The following is a 21,492-nucleotide window of genomic DNA, read 5'->3' as shown; positions in this document are numbered from 1 at the left end:
TAATTTCCAGATAATCTGAATTCTATTAAATAATCAAGTGTTAAAAATTAAAATTAAATGCCATGCTAATTAATTGGCATCCTATCATCTAAAGTGTTATTGAAAGAATTGTCATTTTCTTTAGTCATTGACCTGCTTGCATTTTTCTTTGTAATGTAGATGATGTTTGCTCTTTTCTTTTTAATTAGATGCATTCAACATTCCAAGTCTGGAGAGTGTTGAGAATTATTACAGGTACTGTAATGCACAGAAGACAGATCACAATGCAGAGTCCATGTTATAAGGAGTGTGCAGTCAATTCACTGAATGGGCGAAAACATTTTTTAAACAGAAAATTTCTGTATAAAGAATCTCTGGTAATTTTAGAAAAGGAGCCTTTTAATTTATTATTATTTATTTAATTTTTTTAGTCATTCAATTTTTTGTCTGCTTGGACTTCTTTCCTGTAATTCTTTTTATTTCATATATTTTAATGCTTTTGTTGACTAGTGGTACTTTTAATATTCTACGTACTTTTTTTGTGCCATTAATGCACAGCAAAAGTCATTTAAATCATAACTTGTCAGCCAGAGTACTGGGAATTTTAGGAATGCCTAGATAATGATTCTCTTAGCCTCTGGGGTGGCTGAAGAGCCTAGGTGGTCACTCCTGACTGCTTTGCCCTTTCACCCCAGCAGGTCATACACATATAAAAAACATTTTTATGTGCCATGAATATGCAAAAGACTGTGAATGCAAACAGATCTTTGAGTTAGAAAACTAGTTCTCTAGTTTCAATGTGTTGGAATTTTTCTTTTGGCTGTAATTTCACTTTCTGTTCCAGGATATTAAGTAGCTTTGTTCTACATTATCAGTAAGCAAGTAGGAAGTATTAAGAGCCCATTGTTAGTTAGAAAGTAAGAGAGATACAAGAGGTAGTATTAAAAAATATGGCCTTGGGAGTTCCCATGTGGTTCAGCAGGTTAATCCAGCATTGTCACTGCAGTGGCTCAGGTTACTGCTGTGGTATGGGTTTAGTCCCTGGCCTGGGAACTTCTGCATGACATAGGTGCAGCCAAAAAGTAAAAAAGAATATGGCTTCTGCCTTCAAGTAGGTCTAGTTAAGGGAGATAAAAATTTAGCAAACAGTCAGAAAATGAAGGAATGACTAATGAAATGGTAGATTATTTGTTACATATAATTATCACTGTGAGGGGAGTTCCTGTAGTGGCTCAGCGGTAATGAACCTGACTAGTTACTATCCATGAAGATGCAGGTTTGATCCCTGGCCTTGCTCAGTGGGTTAAGGATCCAGTATTGCCATGCACTGTGGTGTAGTTTGCAGACATGGCTTGGATCTGGTGTTGCTGTGGCTGTGGTGTAGGCTGGCAGCTGCAGCTGATTCAACCCCTAGCCTGGGAACTTCCATATGTTGCAGGTGCAGTCCTAAAAAGCTAATATATATATATATATATATATATATATATATATCTCACTGTGAGAAATTAGAAAAGGCAGAGGTCAGCATGGAGTAGACATAGAGTAGACTTTATTTTTTATTTTTATTTTATTGGGATATAATTGACATATAACATTGTGCAAGTTTAAGGTATACGGTGGTTTCGTGTGATATATTTATATATTGCAGTACAATTATCACCATAGGGCTGGCTAATATCTCTGTCACATGACATAGTTATCACTTCCTTTTTGTGGTGAAAACAATTAAGATCTAGTCTCTTAGCAACTTGAAGTTTATAATACAGTATTGTTGACTGTAATTACCATACTGTGCATTAGATCACCAGAACTTACTTATTTACTAGTTGCAAGTTGGAGAAGTCTTTGTAAAAGAAGTGAAAATTGCATCTAATCTTTTTTTTTTTGGTCTTTTTTGTTGTTGTTGTTGTTGTTGTTGCTATTTCTTGGGCCGCTCCTGCGGCATATGGAGGTTCCCAGGCTAGGGGTCTTCGGAGCTGTAGCCACCGGCCTACGCCAGAGCCACAGCAACGCGGGATCCGAGCCACGTCTGCAACCTACACCACAGCTCACGGCAACGCCGGATCGTTAACCCACTGAGCAAGGGCAGGGACCAAACCTGAGACCTCATGGTTCCTAGTTGGATTCGTTAACCACTGCGCCACGACGGGAACTCCTGCATCTAATCTTAAAGATGGGTAGCATTTTGGGAAGTAAAGGATTCTGAGGGGTATATTTTAGGCAAAATGATCAGCATAAACAGAGCTTTAAAAGTTAGAATGAGGAGTTCCCTGGTGGCTCAGAGGGTTAAGGATCCAGCGTTGTAACTGTTGCAGTTTGGGTCACTGCAGTGGTGGGGATTTGATCCCTGGCCTGGAAACTTCTGCATGCTACAGGTGCAGCCAAAAACAACAAAGCAAAACAAGCTAATGATCTTTTGTGGGCAGTAAGGAAACTGCTATTATCAAAATAAAAGTTTATATTGAAGGACTTCCCATGTTCTATAGCGGTTTAAAGATCTGATGTCACTGCAGTGACTCAGGTTGCTGCTGTGGGGAGGGTTCAATCCCTGGCCTGGGAACTTCCACATTTCCACATGCCTCTGGAACTGCCAAAAAAAAGTTCATATTGGCAATTAGTATGATATTGGATAGGTAGTGTGGAGCCAAATTATGGAGGTCTCAAGTGACAAGCACAAAAATTTAGATGTGGTGGGTAGTAGTTTGTAATCTAGTACAGATTCCTAGGGAGATAAATAACATAATGAAAATAGTATTTTATTCAGGACAGTCACACAACAAAATAGGAAAAAGGTAGAGATAGAAAAAGGGAGAGATTGGAATTGTGTAGACCAAATAGAGGAATATTGAAGTATTTCAGCCATCATATGGAAGAGGCCTGAAGTAAATAGAAGACATACCTGTCTGAACCAAGGTCATGGATATAAGGGATAGTGACATCAATTTGAGGGTGAAAAGTCAGAAAACATTGGTTAACATATAATTCGAGTCACTAGGAGTTTCCGTCGTGGCACAGTAGTTAACAAACCTGACTTGTATCCGAGAGGACTTGGGTTTGATCCTTGGTCTTGCTCAGTAGGTTAAGGACCCGGCATTCCTGTGGCTGTGGTTTAGGCCGGTGACTTCAGCTCCAATTGGACCCCTAGCCTGGGAACCTCCACATGCCATGGGTGCAGCATTAAAAAGACAAAAAAAAAAAAAAAAAGTCATGCCATCAAGGACCATGGTTCTCTTAATTAGAGTCACTGTACTTGGAAGAGGAAGTTGTCCTCTTTTGGTAATGTGAGAAAGGAAAATGACAGAGATGAAAATCTTTCATTTGTTATTAACTGTTTGTATCTGATGGTGACTATGGGAATGGGCTTATAAGACATTTTCAAAGAAGAGTTAACAGGAATTAAGTTCTGAGTAGTTATTGGGAAAGTAAAATTATTAGTCCCTTTAAAGTTTCTTCTTATTTTTGTTTCTAACCATGTAAACTTTATCAGGATTTAATAAATGATGGTTTGCTAGAGATAGAGACATTACAGAAATATCAACGGGAAGGAAAAAATCTTAAAGTTTTTTTTTTTTGTCTTTTGTCCTTTTAGGGCCGCACCCGCAGCATATGGAGGTTCCCAGGCTAGGGGTCTAATTGGAACTGTTGCTGCTGGCCTATGCCAGAGCCACAACAATGCCAGATCTGAGCCTGGTCTGTGACCTATACCACAGCTCACAGCAATGCCGGATCCTTAACCCACTGAATGAGGCCAGGGATCGAACCCGCAACCTCATGGTTCCTAGTTGGATTTGTTTCTGCTTGTGCCATGACGGGAACTCCAGAATCTTAGAGTTAAATCTTTATTGCTAGAATGTCCCAGAGATGCTAAAATTCAGAATTCAAAAATGATTTTGACTATTTTAACCTCTGCTTTCAAATAGTTGGATTTCATTTTAAGTGGTTGGATTTTAATATGTCCAAAATGTAGGAGAGGAAACAACATATGTAAGATTACAAGAGCCTGAAGAATAGCTGAAAACAAAGTAGGAAAAATATAAATGAAAATTTTAATGAGGCAAAAAACACTGAAATAGAAATTTTAAGAATACTAAGAAGAGAGGTAATAGAACTATTTAACTATTAATTGTAATAGCTATGACAATATTTTTATTTGTGATATTTTTGATGGCTGTTGTTGCTTAAAGATAGCTCCCTGGTAGTACATTAAATTTCAGAAGTTTATTTGTATTTTTTTCACATGGGCTCTTAGGTAAGACATCATATAAGACACTTAGATATTTTCTTATAATGTTCTGACATTTGAGTAATAAAGGTATGGTCCCAATATAAGCTCTACTTTGTTCCACATTTATTCAACAAATACTTAAGGAGTGCTGACACTGTACTCTGTTGCCCATCCCTTCTCCCTACCCTCACTCTCCACCTTTCTGAATACCTGAACACTGCTACTTAAGGTGGTGAGGTCTTTCATTCCTGGATATGGACCCTGTGTATGTTATCAGCATAGTTTTAGGAACTGAAAAAAGATTTTTCTCCTGACTTGGTGACTTCATCTTTGCAAGGCTTTTTTTTTTTTTTTTTTTTTTGTGAGTTAAACCAGTGCAGTTCTGTTTCAAGAGGTAAACACTTTTGTATCTCACTACACCAAGAATTCTGCTAGGTACTTAGTAGGCCCTCATTAACATTTTTAATGATTGATAAGTACCGTTTCACCTGATGCTGACTGATCTTTTTAAATTGTTTAATGGACTGCATAAAATAGCCACCTGCTTCTCTGCTTTGCTTTAGTGACCTTGTGCTTGGTTATGGATATATTTGCCTGAGTCATTAGAGACAATGGGGGAAAACCTTTATAATTTCTTTTAATCAATTTACCTATTGTGTATCTAGTTCAGTGTATTTCTCTGTCGGATCATGAAAATTTCCTTTTCAAAGGGAGGCAAAATATTGTGTGATATTAGATAAGGAATTTAAACTCATTCTGTCTTTTTATGATTGCTCTAAAACTTTCCTGTCTTGTGTTTTTTAGGAAATATTCTGCCATACGTAGGGATGGCTCTTTCCATTATGTCCACAGTACTCCCTTTGGCAACTATTCTTTCATCTCTTTGGATGCCACCCTAAATCCAGGACCTAAGAGACCTTTTAATTTCTTTGGAATTTTAGATCAGGTACAGTAAAAATGTCACTTCATTTCTCAGCTAAACTATTTTATTTTTTCTCAGATATATGTGGCTCACTTAAAGTTATCCTCAATAAACAAATTCTTATCTAGAAATGCTTGAAAAAAATTTTACTGGTCACAGGTATGGCTAGAAGAAATTATTGATTACTTCAACCCTATCATTGCTATCCCTGTTCTTGTCCCAGAATCTGGGCAAGCACTACCTCACATTTTACATTAATTCAGTAAACATTTATTAAATATGTACTCAGTGCAGCAGGCGCTTGGGAAGATGCAGGGCATACAGCTTTGTAACTACCTGATATGTTCCCAAATCCCCACAGTTGCCATTTTTAACTAATGATCGCTAGTTTTTTGGTAAGAAAAGGGCAACCATTAAAGTCAATAAATAAGTTTCTTTTAGGAGTTCCTGTTGTGGCTCAGTGGTAATGAACCTGACTAGTATCTGTGAGGATGTGGGTTCGATCCCTGGCCTTGCTCAGTGGGTTAAGGATCCAGCGTTGCTGTGAACTGTGGTATAGGTCATAGCTGCGACTGAGATCTGGCATTGCTGTGGCTGTGGTGTAGGCTGCCAGCTGCAGCTCTGATTCTACCCCTAGCCTGGGAACTTCTGTATGTTGCAGTTGTGGCCCTAAAAAGCAAAAAAAAAAAAAAAAAAAAAGAGTTTCTTTTAAAGTTTCATAAGCTCAGTGAAAACTATTGCTGGATTAAAACTGTCTGGAAAGTCATGTCTGAGAACCTCTAATTATTTCTTGGTATAGCAAATGTCAACTCATTAATGAACACATGACCATATGCAAGACCTCTGTGCCCATATATAAGAATACAAGGGTGATATGATTAAAGCCCTGGCATCCTAGAATATTTAATCTACTGGTGGGGTTTAAGACTCATACAGGAAAAATTATACTAAAAGGCAGGATTTGATAAGTGCTGAAAGATTCAAAGTGATATGAGGGTTCAGAGGAGCTTGAACAGAATATTATTAAATGCATTGTATTGTGTTAGGCATTTTATATTTTTAAATTTTTGTTTATTTATGTCTTTTAAAATTTTATTGGGGTATAGTTGACTTACAATATTGCATTAGTTTCAGCTGTCCATATCAGTTTATGTATATATAGATTCATTCTTTTTCAGATTCTTTACCCATATAGGTTATTACAGGATATAGGCATTTTATTTAATGAAAGTATGTTTTGTTTCCTATCTATCAAATGTCTTTAGACAGTTGATTAACTCATTATTTTAAATATAAAATAAATATTATATATATATTTAAAATATATACCTCTTAGAATAGTGTTTTTAAGGGATGGGTTAATCTGAACGAAAAGCAGCTGTTTGTAAAATGCAGATTCCCAGGCTTTGCCTTAGACTTCCCACATTAGAAACTCTGAAAGTAGGGCCTAGGAATTCACTGCTATAAGTACATCACAGATAGTATTAATGTATATTTATAACTGTGCAAGTTATTTTAGATATCATCTGTATGAGCGGTGATTTACAAGAGTAAAAGGCACTTATTTTAAATATTTGAAGACTTTTTTGACAGATGTATGTACAGGTGTAACTGTTACCACAATCAAGATGGAATACTTCCATTACCCTAGAAAGTTCTCTTGTGTAGTTAATCTTTGCCTCCATTCCCAGGGAACCACTGAATGGTTTTCTATCAGTATAGATTGGCACCATTCTAGAATTTTATGTAAGTGAAATCATACAGTATGTACTCTTGTGTCTGCCTCCTTTTGCTTAGTATGTTTCTGAGACTCATCCATATTGCTGTGTGTATCCTTTTTATCTTTGACTAATATTCCTTTGTAAAGAAACAAAGGAATTGCAATAAATACTGCAATTTGTTGATGATTTCTAGTTTTCGTCTATTAAGAGTAGAGCTGTTGTGAACATCCAGGTACAAGGATTTCTGTGGATATATGTACTTCTTGTTTTAGAAATATAGTTTCAATGTCCTTTTTATTTTTAAATTTTATTCATTTATTTATTTTTGTCTTTTTAGGGCGGTACCCGTGGCATATGGAAGTTCCCAGGCTAGGGGTCGAATCTGAGCTTTAGCTGCCAGCTTATACCATAGCCACAGCAATGAAGGATCTGAGCCACCTCTGAGATCTACCACACAGGTCATGGCAATGCTAGATCCTTTAACCCACTGAGTGAGGCCAGGGATCACACCCATGTCCTCATGGATAATAGTCGGTTCATCACCCCTGAGCTGCAACGGGAACTCACTCAATGTCCTTTTTATTAATTACACTATGGTATATAGGATTGAAAAGGTTAGTTGTTCTTCTTTATTTCCATAAATGAATTTATAAATAAATAAATGTAATTTAAAGATTATTCTTTATTTCTCTTTCCTTATCTATCAAATGGGAATAATCCCTGTCCTAGTTAGCACAGAGTTATTTTAGGATCAAATGAATTATAATGTAGGTGAAAACAGTTTAAAATTTACAGAGTTCCATACATTAATTAGTCATTAATTTGTGGAATTTAAGCCCTAGACATAATCTACTTATTATTATAAAATCTCTAGAAAGTAATATAATCTGTTGATATTAAATTTCAGCCTGAGCCCTAATTAAAGCTACTTCTGTTTTTCTTCCACTTCAGAAACAGATGGAAGATCTTTTATTACTGGCCAAGGAAAGTAGTTGGAGCAACCACAGTATTTGGTTTGGACACTTTACAACATCCACTATACTTTCTCCATCACCGGGGATTCGGTCAGTAATGAGGTGAGACTTACTTTCAGAATCAGAATCAAATTTTTTTTTAAATTCTTGTGTGTTGCTCCACCTATCTTGCTTTCCTGAAGAGGTCGTTTTATTAGTTTGACCTCACAAGTTATCCGTGTTCATTCATCTCATTTATTTTTCATTGGTCAGTTCGGCTACAGCTTATTTGTGTGGGCACCTCCATACGCTCGGTGGGCTGATGCCTGTTTTGCACACTCGTCACTTCCAGGGCACTTTGGAACTTGAAGTGGGAGATTGGAAGGATAACAGAAGGTAAGGGAACTATCCCACAAAATATGGCTTATACGTGTAAGCTTTGCTAAAGCAATGATAGTTTTCTTAGTGCTCTCATGAGTGACCCGAATTAAGGAAAGACTTGTGATAGCTCTGTGTTTTTATTTATTTTATTTATTTATTTTAAAATAAGTTTTATTTTTTCCATTATTGCTGGTTTACAGTGTTCTGTCAGCTCTGCGTTTTTGAAGAAGTTTATGTATCAGGCAGTCTTTATTGTTATACAGAAACCTTGTTTGCCATCACTGTCCTATGCTGGATTTTTATTTATTTATTTTTTTTATTTTTTATTTTTTTTGTCTTTTGTCGTTGTTGCTATTTCTTGGGCCGCTCCCGCGGCATATGGAGGTTCCCAGGCTAGGGGTCCAATCAGAGCTGTAGCCACTGGCCTACGCCAGAGCCACACTATGCTGGATTTTTAAACACATCCTCTAGGAAAGAGTTTTCAAACTCCAGTGTACATGAGAATGATGGAGAAGCTTATTAAAAATAAAAATTACCAGGCCCTGTCTCTAGAGATGTCTATGTTGATCTGGGTTAGGACCCAAGAAATTACTTTTTTTAAAAAGCCCACCAGATACTCAGTGTATCATACTTTGAGAAACACTGGGCTAGAAATATGTCTTTTCCTCTGAATTTTATATCTGCCTTTTTAGTTATTGCTATAAGATGTTAATGATTTAAGTTCTTCACATAGATAGTAGTTGGTTTTATTAAAGTGTTTTTAAAAATTGTTATTAACATTTTAAAATTTTAGTTGATGTAGAATATTATGTTACAGGTGTACAGTGTAATTATTTAAAAATTTTAAAGTTTATGCTCCATTTGTAGTTATGATAAAATACTGGCTATATTTCCGGTGTTATTCAATATATCCTTATAGCTTACTTTATATGTAATAGCTTGTACCTCTTTTTTTTTTTTTTTTTTTTTTTGTCTTTTCTAGGGCCGCACCCACGGCACATGGAGGTTCCCAGGCTAGGGGTCGAATCGGAGCTGCAGCTGCCAAGTCCACGCCACAGCTACAGCCACGCGGGATCTGAACCGCGCCTGCAACCCACACCACAGCTCACGGCAACGCCGGATCCCCAACCCACTGAATAAGGCCAGGGATCGAACCCACAACCCCATGGTTCCTAGTCGGATTCACTAACCACTGAGCCTCGACAGGAACTCCAGTTTGTACCTCTTAACCCTTATCTCTGTGTTGCCCCTCCCCACTCTTCCCTCTCCCCACTGGTAACTGATAGTTTCTTCTCTGTATCTATGAGTCTCTTTCTTTTTTATTATCTGCCCTAATTCGTCGTGTTTCTTAGATTCCATAAGAAATAAGTGTATATTTATACACTTATAATTGATATCACATAATATTTGTCTTTCTCTCTCTGACTTATCTCACTTAGTGTAATCCCCTCCAAGTCTGTCCATGTTGTTGTAAATGGCAAATTTCATTCTTTTTCATGGCTGAGTAGTATTCCATTGTGTGTGTGTGTGTGTGTGTGTGTGTGTGTGTGTGTGTGTACATCTTCTTTATCCATTATTCTGTTGATTGATGGACGGGTTATTTCCATATCTTGGCAGTGTACATTGGGGTACATGTGTCTTTTCAAGTTAGTGTTTTCATTTGTTTTGGATGTACCAGGAGTGGAAATGCTGGGTCATGTGGTAGTTTTAGGGTTAATGTCATTTGAAGAGAAAACATATCTTATTTATCAAAAGTACACAGTATAGTTAAATATATATTTATTAAGAAGAACAAAATCTCTCTCTTTTTTTGTTTTTTTTTAGGGCTGTACCCATGACATATGGAGGTTCCCAGGCTAGGGGTCTACACTACAGCCACAGCCACACAGGATCCTTCACCCACTGAGAGGGGCCAGGGATCAAACCCACATCCACAAGGATACTAGTCAGGTTCGTACTGCTGAGCCACAAGAAGAACTCTTGAAATATATATTTTGAGAATAACTATTTAAGTATAATAGTTTAAGTATAAATAAGTATCATCTCATTTTTTAAAATCGATTGCTGTTTAACTTATTTGAATCCAGTGCTATGAAGATATGAGGTAACTCAGTAAATATTTATTGAGCTGAATATGTTATCTTTCTATTCTTAACTACAGTTGACCATTGAACAACACAGTTTGAACTGTGCAGGTCCATCTATATTCAAACTTTTTTTCCACAAAAGCCTTACTATTGTACCATACAATCCATGGTTAGTCGAATCAATGGATGTAGAACTAAGGATATGGAGGGCGTACTGGGAAATTATATTCAGGTTTCTGACTGCTTGGGGAGTCGGTGCCCCTAACCCCCACATTGTTCAAGGGTCAACTGTACTTCCATTAATTAAAAAGCATCTTTGTATCTTGGAAGGTACTTACTTATTTCAGTTGGCTTTTCTAGAAACTGTATAAGAGCTGCACTTGAAGTCTATAATTGGTTGGCAACTATAATTGCTTTGAACTAATTAACCTGTCAATTCATGATTGTGAGGCTGTGGGCTGGGCTGGAATTGCCTTTTACCAGGTAGCCTTTCTAACTCTTGATCAGTTTCTTTATTTTTTTGTAAATGCTATAGTTCCAAGTTAAGTGGTGTTAATTATGGAACCATTTCCTTTCTTTCTTTTCCCACCTGCTCTCCTGTGTTCCAACCCTGGGTTTTATCTGGAGTTTGTTTTACTGAAAGAACCTAACCTCTACCTGCCCTTATAAACATTTAAATTGTGTTAGTGCAATAGAAGAGTTTTTTTAAAAGTTAGTATATTAGTAATATTAGGCTAGACTTTGTTATGGATGCAAATAAATCCAGAAATATCAATGGCTTAGCACAACAGATGTTTGTTTTTTCACTTAATGTAAATTGGTGTGAATCAGGGCAACTCTCATCCAAGCGTGACAGGGATTCATACTTCCTCCGTCTTATAATGCCACTATTTCAATGCCTCAATTCCAGGGCAGGGAAGACAGTACAGAGAACACATACCCACTCTTAAGTACTTTGGACCAGAAGTGTGATACATGTCACTTCTGTTCACAGCCCATTGGCCAGAACTAGTCACATGGTCCCAACCTAATACCAGGGAGACTGGGAAGTGCAGGGGAGCACGTGGAGTATTTGGTGAGCACTATTATTTCTGGCATAGCTAATCATTTCTCTCCTCAGTTCTAAAAGTTAGAAAATACAGAACTTTGGTTACTCTTTAATGAATACTTGTACCTTTCATTGTGCACTTAGAAAACCAAAACCACTTAACTTTTGTTATTTTCTTTGACATAATAGAAATAAAGGTTTAAAAGAATTAAAGGTTTCTAATTGTATGCATTTTAATATTATGTGTAGCATTGTTGATGGGATGAAGAATATCAGATATTATCAGGCTTATGATGAATGTTTTAGGTTCAAAATAGTGTTAAAGTATAACAATTAATTGAGTTAATTCAATAACCATTTATTTAAAAATTAAAGAGTACATGTTATGTCCCAGGCATTGTCCTAGGACAGTGAAAATTCATTGCTTCAGTCAGATCCTAGTTGTGACAGATGTGAAGTATAAGTGATAGGAGCAAAGGAAGAAAGAGAAATAATATGATTTACACTCATGATCTCAGAGAATATAGTTTTATATTTTTACATTTGTTTTGTATACATCATCCTTCAGGCTGTCTTACAATATGAAGTGACTAAATTACCCCATTGTCCTCTGGTCTCTAGGTACCGGATCTTTGCTTTTGATCATGACCTCTTTAGCTTTGCAGATTTGATCTTTGGCGAGTGGCCCGTGGTTCTTATCACCAATCCCAAGGCTCTCCTCTATAGTTCTGCTAAACATGAACCACTAGAAAGACTCCTTTACTCAACACACATCAGGTATGTAGCAGCTTTTCAGAATTTACTTTCAGTTTGATATTGATAGAGAGTAAGTCATTGTGATTGCATTCTCACGTGCAAGCTATGAGATACCCTACTTTCATTTTCTCAACCATCTAACATTATATAAAGTTAAACTGCCTATTGTTTCATTCCCACTCAGTGAAAAAATATATATAATTTAAAAATTTTTTTTTAATTTATTTTTTGGCCACACCTATTGCATGTGGAAGTTCCCAGGCCAAGGACTGAACCTGCGCCACAGCTATAAACCAGAGCCACAGCAGTGGCAATGCTGGATCCTTAACCCACAGAGCCACCAAGAAACTCCAAAAAATATATATAATTTTTTAAGCTACTGAAATAAAAAAAAATCAGAATGCATAATCCTGCCATTGTTATTTTTGTCTTTTATTCCAGCCTTATTATATGCGTGTTTTTACATTGCTATAATCATAATACACCTATTCGTGTCCTACTTTAAAAAATTTACATCATATATCAGAAGTATATATTTTTTCATTTTGTTACACAGCCTTTCAAAAAAGCAAAAGCTGGAGTTCCCGTCGTGGCGCAGTGGTTAACGAATCCGACTAGGAACCATGAGGTTGCGGGTTCGATCTCTGCCCTTGTTCAGTGGGTTAACGATCCGGTGTTGCCGTGAGCTGTGGTGTAGGTCGCAGACGCGGCTCAGATCCTGCGTTGCTGTGGCTCTGGTGTAGGCTGGCGGCCGCAGCTCCAATTCGACCCCTAGCCTGGGAACCTCCATATGCCATGGGAGCGGCCCAAGAAATGGCAAAAAGACAAACAAACAAACAAAAACCAAAAAAGCAAAAGCTGTATAAACCTTATGGAATTGAAAATTCATTTGGCATATGAATTAGTATAGATAAATAGAATCTATATTCCGTGTATAGAATGGATAAGCAATGAGTGGATAAGCAATGAGATCCTGCTGTATGGCACAGGAAACTATATCTAGTCACTTGTGATAGAATATGATGGAGGATAATGTGAGAAAAAGAATGTGTATGTGTATATATATATTATATATATATATATAATATATGTATGACTGGGTCACTTTGCTGTACAGCAGAAATTGACCACATTGTAAATCAACCATAATAGAAAAAATAAAAATCTTAAAAATAAATAAATAGAATCTACATTAGCATTCCTTTTATAAAGAGACTTATTATAACCTTTTGCAAACATAAGGGCACTTGTTTTAACATAGTCTTTTAAATTTTATTTTGAAAAGTAGTATAACATAATAACCTTTGGAAAACAGTGTAATGAGATTATAGTTGTACCCTTGTCCCACCTCCGCAGCTCCCAGTAGAGCCATTATTACTGTGATTTTCCTTCTCAGGCATTCTCCTTTAGGCTTGTTTTTGTTTTTTTTTTTTTGCCTTTTTGCCATTTCTTGGGCTGCTCCCGTGGCATATGGAGGTTCCCAGGCTAGGGGTGGAATTGGAGCTGTAGCCGCCGGTCTACACCAGACCCATAGCAACGCGGAATCCAGCCGAGTCTGCGACCTACACCACAGCTCACGGCAACACCGGGTCCTTGACCCACTGAGCAAGGCCAGAGATCAAACCCTCAACCTCATGGTTCCTAGTCAGATTCGTTAACCACTGAGCCACGAGGGGAACTCCTAGGCATGTATTTATATAGTTGCAATTCATATGGCACAGACTATTCCAATTCAGCTTCTCTCTGAACAGGGAAAATGCACCACAGTTTGTCTAACCATTTTCCTATCTCATTGGTGAACTTTTATGATTTTTTTTTTTTTTTTTGGTCTTTTTCTAGGTCCGCTCCCGCGGCATATGGAGGTTCCCAAGCTAGGGGTCGAATCAGAGCTGTAGCTTCTAGCCAACGCCAGAGCCACAGCAACGCGAGATCCGAGCCACATCTGCAACCTATACCACAGCTCATGCCAACGCCAGATCCTTAACCCCCTGAGTGAGGTCAGGGATCAAACCCACAACCTCATGGTTCCTAGTCGGATTTGTTAACCACTGAGCCATGACGGGAACTCCTTGATTTTTTTTCTAATTTGAGCATAAACATCTGATGCATATAGATTCTTCCTTCATTTGAATAACTGCTTTAGTTCTGGAAATGAGATTCTAGGTGAAAAATTTTGAATTCCTTTGTGACTATTGATAAAGATTACCTATTTACTTTTGTTTTTGCAACTAAAATCATTATTCATTTTCACAAAATTGTGGCAGAATATACATAGCATAAAATTTACCATTTAATAGTTTTTGGTGTACATTTCAGTGGCAATAAGTACCTTCATGTTGTTGTGCAACCCTCACCACCATTTATCTTCCAAAAGTGAAAGTATACCCATTCAGCAATAACTTACTATTCATCCCCACTGTCTCTATGAATCTGACTACTCTAGATTCCTCATACAGAGGAATCATACAGAATCTGTCTTTTTGTGACTGGCTTCTTTCATTTAGCATATGTCCTCATTCATTTTGAAGCATGTGTCAGAATTCCCTTCCTTTTTAAGGCTGAATAGTATTTCATTGCATGTATACACCACATTTTGTTTATCCACTCATCTGTTGATAGTTTTGCTTCCATCTTTTTGCTGTTATGAATAATGCTGCTATGAACATGGGTGTAAAAATATGTGTCCCAGTTCTTGCTTTCAGTTCTTTTGGGTATATATTCAGAAGTGGAATTGCTGGACCATATGATAAATTTATGTTTAATTTTTTTAGGAACTACCATATGTTTTCTGTAGTGGCTGTGTCACTTCATGTTCTCACCAGGAGTGCATAACATACCTAACTACTTTTTTTTTTTTTTTTTTTTTTGACTGCATGTATGGCATGTGGCAGTTCCTGGGCCAGGGACTAAACCTGTGCCATAGGGGAACCTCCCCCAATTACATTTTAAAACAGATACTAATTTATAATGTCACTAAGCAATATGAGTGCCTGTTTCACAGCACTTTTATCATTATTGGGTATTGTACTTTCAAAAAGATTTACTAGTTAATCTTGAAAAAAGGGTACCAGGCTAGTTCAATTTATTCCTTTGGATCAGTAGGTAAGTAGAACATATATCTCTTGGTCAGGTTTCCTGATAGAAGCTAGATATCAAATTTAGATTTAGCATTGCTTCTAATTTCTCACCTGTTCAGGTTTTCTGAATTATGTAACTTCAGAAGCTACATCTGTCTAGGAAGATACCAGATCATATACCAGATCATATGAATATACAGCCATACAATGTAATGGTCTGCTTTCTAGTTGTTCCTTGGTTTCTCTGGGGAATTGGTTCCAGGACCCCCTGTGAATACCCAAATCCACAGATGCCCAGGTCACTTATATAAATGGTGTAATATTTGCATATAATTTACAGACATTTTCCCGTATATTTTAAATCATCTCAGATTACCCTTAATACCTAATACGATGTAAGTGCTATGCAAATAATTGCCGGCACAAGGCAAATTCAAATTCTCCTTTCCGGAACTTTCTGGAAAATTTTCTTTTCTGAATATTTTCAATACATTGTTGGTTGAATCCATAGGTTCCACACCCTAAGAACCCATAGATTAACTAACGGAAGGCCAACTGAATTACATCTTTTCAGGTTATAATAGGGTTATTCTTCTTTGTAAAAACAATGCCAAATACCTAAAAACCATGCATTTATGCTCTCATTTTAGAGTCTTGGCCTTTTCCTTATCCTCCATTACTTCTGTGACAGTTAAGATTGATGGAGTTCATTTAGGGCAAGCCAGTCATTTGTCTGGTCCTATTTTCATACTAAAGTGGAACCCAAGAAACTACGGTAATAAGACACATAACATAGAAGTAATCGTCCAGGTAAGTTACTAATTTTCTATTTGCTGTGTAAATGATTAGGCTATAACCTTATTGAACTCCAGCTTAGCTTGTTTGTTTTTAATCAGCTGATAAGGTGAAACTAAGTTAATAAAAAATTTGAAAACACTGGGTTTTAATATGTTCTGAAATGGGCACTTGGGGTAATTCTACTCTTAGACTAAAAATTGGACAGAGGACCTGAGTGGGCAGCTACTGGCTACAGTCTCCTCTTTTTTTTTTTTTTTTTGCTTTTATTTTTTTAATTTTTTAAAATTCATTTTACTATAGTTGATTTACAACGTTCTGTCAATTTCTGCTGTACAGCAAAGTGACCCAGTCATACATATATATGTATGACTTCCATCATGTTCTGTCACATGTGATTAGATATAGTTCCCTATGCAAAACATTAGGACCTCATTGCTTATCCCTTCTAAATGTAATAGTTTACACCTATTAACCTCAAACTCCCAGTCCATCCTGCTCCCTCCCTCTTCCCCTTGGCAACCAAAAATCTGTTCTTCATGTCTGTGAGTCTGTTTCTGTTCTGTAGATAGGTTCATTTGTGCCACATTTTACATTCCATATATAAGTGATAGAACTAGAGTCTTATATCAAGTGAAGTCAGAAAGAGAAAGACAAATACCATCCCCTCTTTTTAATCCCTAGGGAATTTTTTTTTTTTCCTTTTTTTTGGCTTCTCCCAAAAGAAGAATAGAACCTGAGTCACAGCAATGACAGCACCGAATCCTTAACTGCTAGGCCACCAGGGAACTCTCATTCTTTTGTTTTCTTCCAACTTTGGCCAGAATCTTTTAATAATAGGAGTGCATTCCCCAGTATACCCAGTGATAATAGAATAGGTCAGACAACATGGCTTTGATTGCTGTCTCCAAGGATTGGAAAATTGTGTCACTATTTTGAAAGCTCAATTGAACATTAAATAGGGAGCCTGGTCCCCTCCTTCATCAGTGGGAAAGTTCTGTCCGGGGTTGATTGATTGACTGATTGATTTTGGCCACATCTGTGGCATATGAAACTTCCTGGGCCAGGAATCCAACCCATGCCACAGCAGCAGCCTGAGCTGCTTCAGTGACAACACTGGATCCTTAAATCGCTGTGCCATGGGAAACTCTGACTATAGATAAGTCAGAGAAAAATCTGTGAAAGAAGACATCAAAATATTATATTTTACCTATTCACTATACTTATACACTGTGTTGGTATTCATTTGTAGGTTCTGAGCAGCCTAGTAGCAACTAAACCCTTAGATCAGTTATCAGTGTGGTTCCTGAACTAGCAGCCTCATCATCACCTGGGAACTTGTTAGCAATCCCATCCCAAACCTATGAATCAGAAAATCTGGAGATGGAACCCAGCCATCTGGTTTCACAATTTCTCCGGGTAATTCTATTGTGTACTAAAGTGTGAGACCTAGAATTTAAGATTATTGTGCCTACGTGGCCAATTTGAAGAGTAGACTAGAAATCTCTATATCTCAAAATGAAGGAAAAATCTCTGCTTTAATTTTTTTTCTTTGGTCTTTTTGTCATTTCTTGGGCCGCTCCCGCGGCATATGGAGGTTCCCAAGCTAGGGGTCTAATCGGAGCTGTAGCCACCAGCCTACGCCAGAGCCACAGCAACGCAGGATCCGAGCTGCGTCTGCAACCTACACCACAGCTCACGGCAACGCCGGATCGTTAACCCACTGAGCAAGGGCAGGGACCGAACCCGCAACCTCATGGTTCCTAGTTGGATTCATTAACCACTGCGCCACGACGGGAACTCCAAAATCTCTGCTTTAAAACAAGAACTTATTTAAAAAAAAAACAAAAACCGAGAACTTATAATTCAAAGAAAGACCATTTGAACAATAAAAGTTTGATAAACATCAGTACTAGTTCTTTTTGCTATTTACAACTTTTTTATGATAGCAACTTTAAATATATGAAAGAGATACTATAATGAATTCACATGTATCCTTTACTCTAGATTATCATTTTATGACCAATCTTATGATGAATCTGTACCCCTCCACTTCTCTCTCCTCCCTGCACCATGATGTCATTTCGTCTTTAAATATGACAGCATTGCTGAAAGAAAACTATTTTAAAAAACATAAACATAATACTGTATCACACCTGAAATATAACCATAATTCCTTAATACCAAAATATCTGGCTAGTATTCAGTTTTCCTATTTTGGCATATATATATTTATACACACACACATATACATATAGGCATACACACACACATATATATGTGTGTGTATGTATATATTTTATATGCCAGTGTATATATATTATTTGGTTGATTCAAATCAGAATCCAAATAAGGCTCAAATATTGCATTTAGTTGATTTGTCTCTTTAGTTTCTTTTAATCTATAGGTTCTCTCTCCCCTCTCCTTTTTTTTTCCCCTCCTAGCAATTTGTTTGCTTTGGAAACTAGGTCTTTTATCCTGTAGACTTTCCATATTCTGGATTTTTTCTGTTTACATCCATGTGGTTTCATGTAGCATGTTCCTCCACTCCCTCTTAGTTTCTATAACTGGTACTTAGATTTTGAGGTTTGATCAGATTTGAGTCTGTCTGCTCTTAGGCAGGAATGCTTCATTTGGTGTTTCATATTTTTATCAGAAGCCTGTAATATCTGATTGTCTCTCTTTTAATAATGTTAAGATTAATCAGTGTTTGTAGACATGGCTGGCCCTACTCAGTGGTGTCCTAGAAATTTTAACAACCAGCTTGAGGCAGGCTTCAAGGGGCCACCCTGACTGGTAGCACCTCCCTGATTTATACCAATTTCCATAGTATAAATATCTCTACTGTGGCTGGTTTTAAGCTATCAACACAGCTGGTCTGCAAAATTCCTGAAAATATAGCAATTGGTCCTTGTGGATCAGTCAAGCTGGAGAGAATACATTGTGATACATGCTGAAACTTCCAGTTCAAATCTAGAATTACAGGGTTTAAAAGAAGTTTTATTTAAAGTGCTAACAGGAAAAAAATCAAAAGTAAGTGGAAAAAAAATGTAATTATTCTGAGATAACTGACAGGAGTTCCTGTCGTGGTACATCAGAAACGAATCTGACTAGGAACCATGAGGTTTCAGGTTTGGGTTCAATCCCTGGCCATGATCAGTGGGTTGGGGAACTGGCGTTGCTCTGAGCTATGGCGTAGGTCACAGATGCAGCTCAGATCTGGCGTTGCTGTGGCTCTGGCATAGGCTGGCAGCTGTAGCTCCTATTAGACCCCTAGCCTGGGAACCTCCATATGCCGCGAGTTCGGCCCTAAAATGCAAAAACCAAACCAAAACAAAACCTGAGATAACTGACAAAAATTATTTTGGAAACAATCTTGGAACATGGCACGTATTTTAAATATATATGAGGGCTGCTTGTCTGCTGTTCTTATAACTAGGATTCTGCTGGAAGAAGTAAGAGTGTTCACCACGTTTTTTCTGCTCAGAAGGACATTCATCTTAGATTTGATCCTCTGGCATCATTTATTCTCCTTACTGACCACTGCATTGTGGTGAGTAAATTCAACTAAATGGTATGTGTGTTTTTACTAGATTGGGTAGGTCCAAAATCATAAATAATATTATCATGTGATGAGAAAGCTGAACCTTATAAAGTTTAGTTAATTATTTGTCTAGAGGAATAAAATGACTTTAAGTTGATTTGAATTAAAACAAGTGAAGGCATAGACAAATAATACCTATTTTGGGACCTGTTCTAACGAATGGTATAAAACCAGGATAACTAAAGGAATTATAGGAATTGTGCTAAATTGGATTAGGATCTTTCAAAAATATTTCTTCCTACATAAATAATACATCCTTAATATAGAATACTTGGAAAATTTAGAAATAAAGTACAATCAGCCCCACATCATTCTTTGATCATGCTAATCATTGTAACCATTGTATTTGTCATTATGATATGCTATATTTGTTTTTCTCTTATTTATATTTGTATATATATGTTTTTGCTTTTTAGGGTTGCATCCATGGGATATGGAACTTCCCAGTCTAGGGGTCAAATTGGAGCTACAGCTGCCAGCCTATGCCACAGCCAGAGCAACAATGGATCTGAGCCACATCTGCAGTCTACACCACAGCTCACGGCAACGCCAGATCCTTAAACCCCTGAGTGAGGCCAGGGATCGAACTCACATCCTCATGGATAATAGTTGGATTTGTTACTGCTGAGCCAGAACAGGAACTTCATTTGTATATATTTGTGTGTGTGTGTATGTATATATATATATATACACTTTTTTTTTTTTTTGGTCTTTTTGCCTTTTCTAGAGCCGCTTCCCTCGGCATATGGAGGTTCCCAGGCTAGGGATCTAGTCGGAGCTGTAGCTGCCGGCTTACACCACAGCCACAGCAACACGGGATCCGAGCCACGTCTGTGACCTACACCACAGCTCATGGCAACGCCATATCGTTAACCCACTGAGCAAGGCCAGGGATCAAACCCGCAACCTCATGGTTCCTAGTCTGATTCGTTAACCACTGCACCATGACGGGAACTCCTATTTGTATGTATTTTTAACATAAACTGGTAATGTACTTTTCATTCTCTTTTGCTATCTGATTTTTTCCACTCAGGAATTTGACTATTTTCTCACATCAGTTTATATTTTATTATAAATGAAGCTTATTGGCTGCATTGTATTGTCATAGATATACCTTAATTTATTTAACCACTTCCCTATTGTTGGACATTTGTTTCTAATTTTCCCCTCTACTATAAAAATACTGCTTATAACTAAGTTTTTTCATATATTAGCTTTTTGGGAAATTTCTGGAAATGAATTGTTGGATCAGAGAGTGTATGCCTCATTTATTTTATAATTATACAAATTTTAAATTATTTATAATAGTCATTGTTTTTGGTCTATCCCCCCCAACCCCCCATTAAAATATAAGCCCCATGAGGGCAGCAATCTTTGTCTTTTTGAAATGCCTAACATAGAGTTGGCCCTTACATAAATATCTCCTGAATGAATAAATGGGCATTTTGTGTTTTGTTTTGTTTTTTAGTTTTTAATATACACTGTCAAATTGTCTTTCAGAGAAGCTCTGGCAATTTTACTCTTATTTACCTCAGATATCACCTATCCTGGGTATTGACATAAAAGATACAAAAGGTATATACATCACAGTGCTGAGAAGAAAATTTAAACCCCCTTTAATTTCACTTCCCAGAAATTGCTTTAGCATATATCCTCACATACTTGAAATGTGAATTCATTATTATTTTAATTTACTTCTATTACTTGTGTGATTGAGCTTGTAAAAAATATGACTAATGGGCATTTTCATCACATTTTTACAAATCCTTTTGTATCATTTATTTATTTTGGGGGGGAATTTTTAATAGTCACCTGGATCAGGCTTTGGAAACTTTGATATACTTATGAATCCTCTGGGATTGTTAATAAAAGGCAGATTCTGATTCAGTAGGCCTGAGATTCTGCATTCCTACCAGGCTCAAGGTGATTCCAATGATGATCTGG

The 21,492-nt window shown here is 37.1% G+C and overlaps 1 protein-coding gene across 4 annotated transcripts in view; it reads left to right on the top strand.

The window, feature by feature from the left end:
• The window catches only part of TMEM62 (transmembrane protein 62), a 36,539-nt gene that overhangs the window by 5,230 nt on the left and 9,817 nt on the right, over positions 1–21,492 (top strand). For 2 of the 4 annotated variants that reach the window (XM_021097051.1, XM_021097069.1), the window contains 7 exons: positions 189–234; positions 5,009–5,150; positions 7,799–7,923; positions 8,074–8,196; positions 11,938–12,093; positions 15,800–15,959; positions 19,384–19,497. In XM_021097051.1, coding sequence (XP_020952710.1) covers positions 189–234; positions 5,009–5,150; positions 7,799–7,923; positions 8,074–8,196; positions 11,938–12,093; positions 15,800–15,959; positions 19,384–19,497 — 866 coding nt within the window. The remainder of the gene's footprint in view (positions 1–188; positions 235–5,008; positions 5,151–7,798; positions 7,924–8,073; positions 8,197–11,937; positions 12,094–15,799; positions 15,960–19,383; positions 19,498–21,492) is intronic. The other 2 variants (XM_021097060.1, XM_021097078.1) reach the window with 2 other exon arrangements.

This window comes from Sus scrofa, chromosome 1 (assembly GCF_000003025.6).
Source record: "Sus scrofa isolate TJ Tabasco breed Duroc chromosome 1, Sscrofa11.1, whole genome shotgun sequence".
NCBI classification, from domain to species: domain Eukaryota; kingdom Metazoa; phylum Chordata; class Mammalia; order Artiodactyla; family Suidae; genus Sus; species Sus scrofa.
Note: the sequence above shows the minus strand (reverse complement) of the source record. Positions and strands in the feature narration are given on the sequence as shown.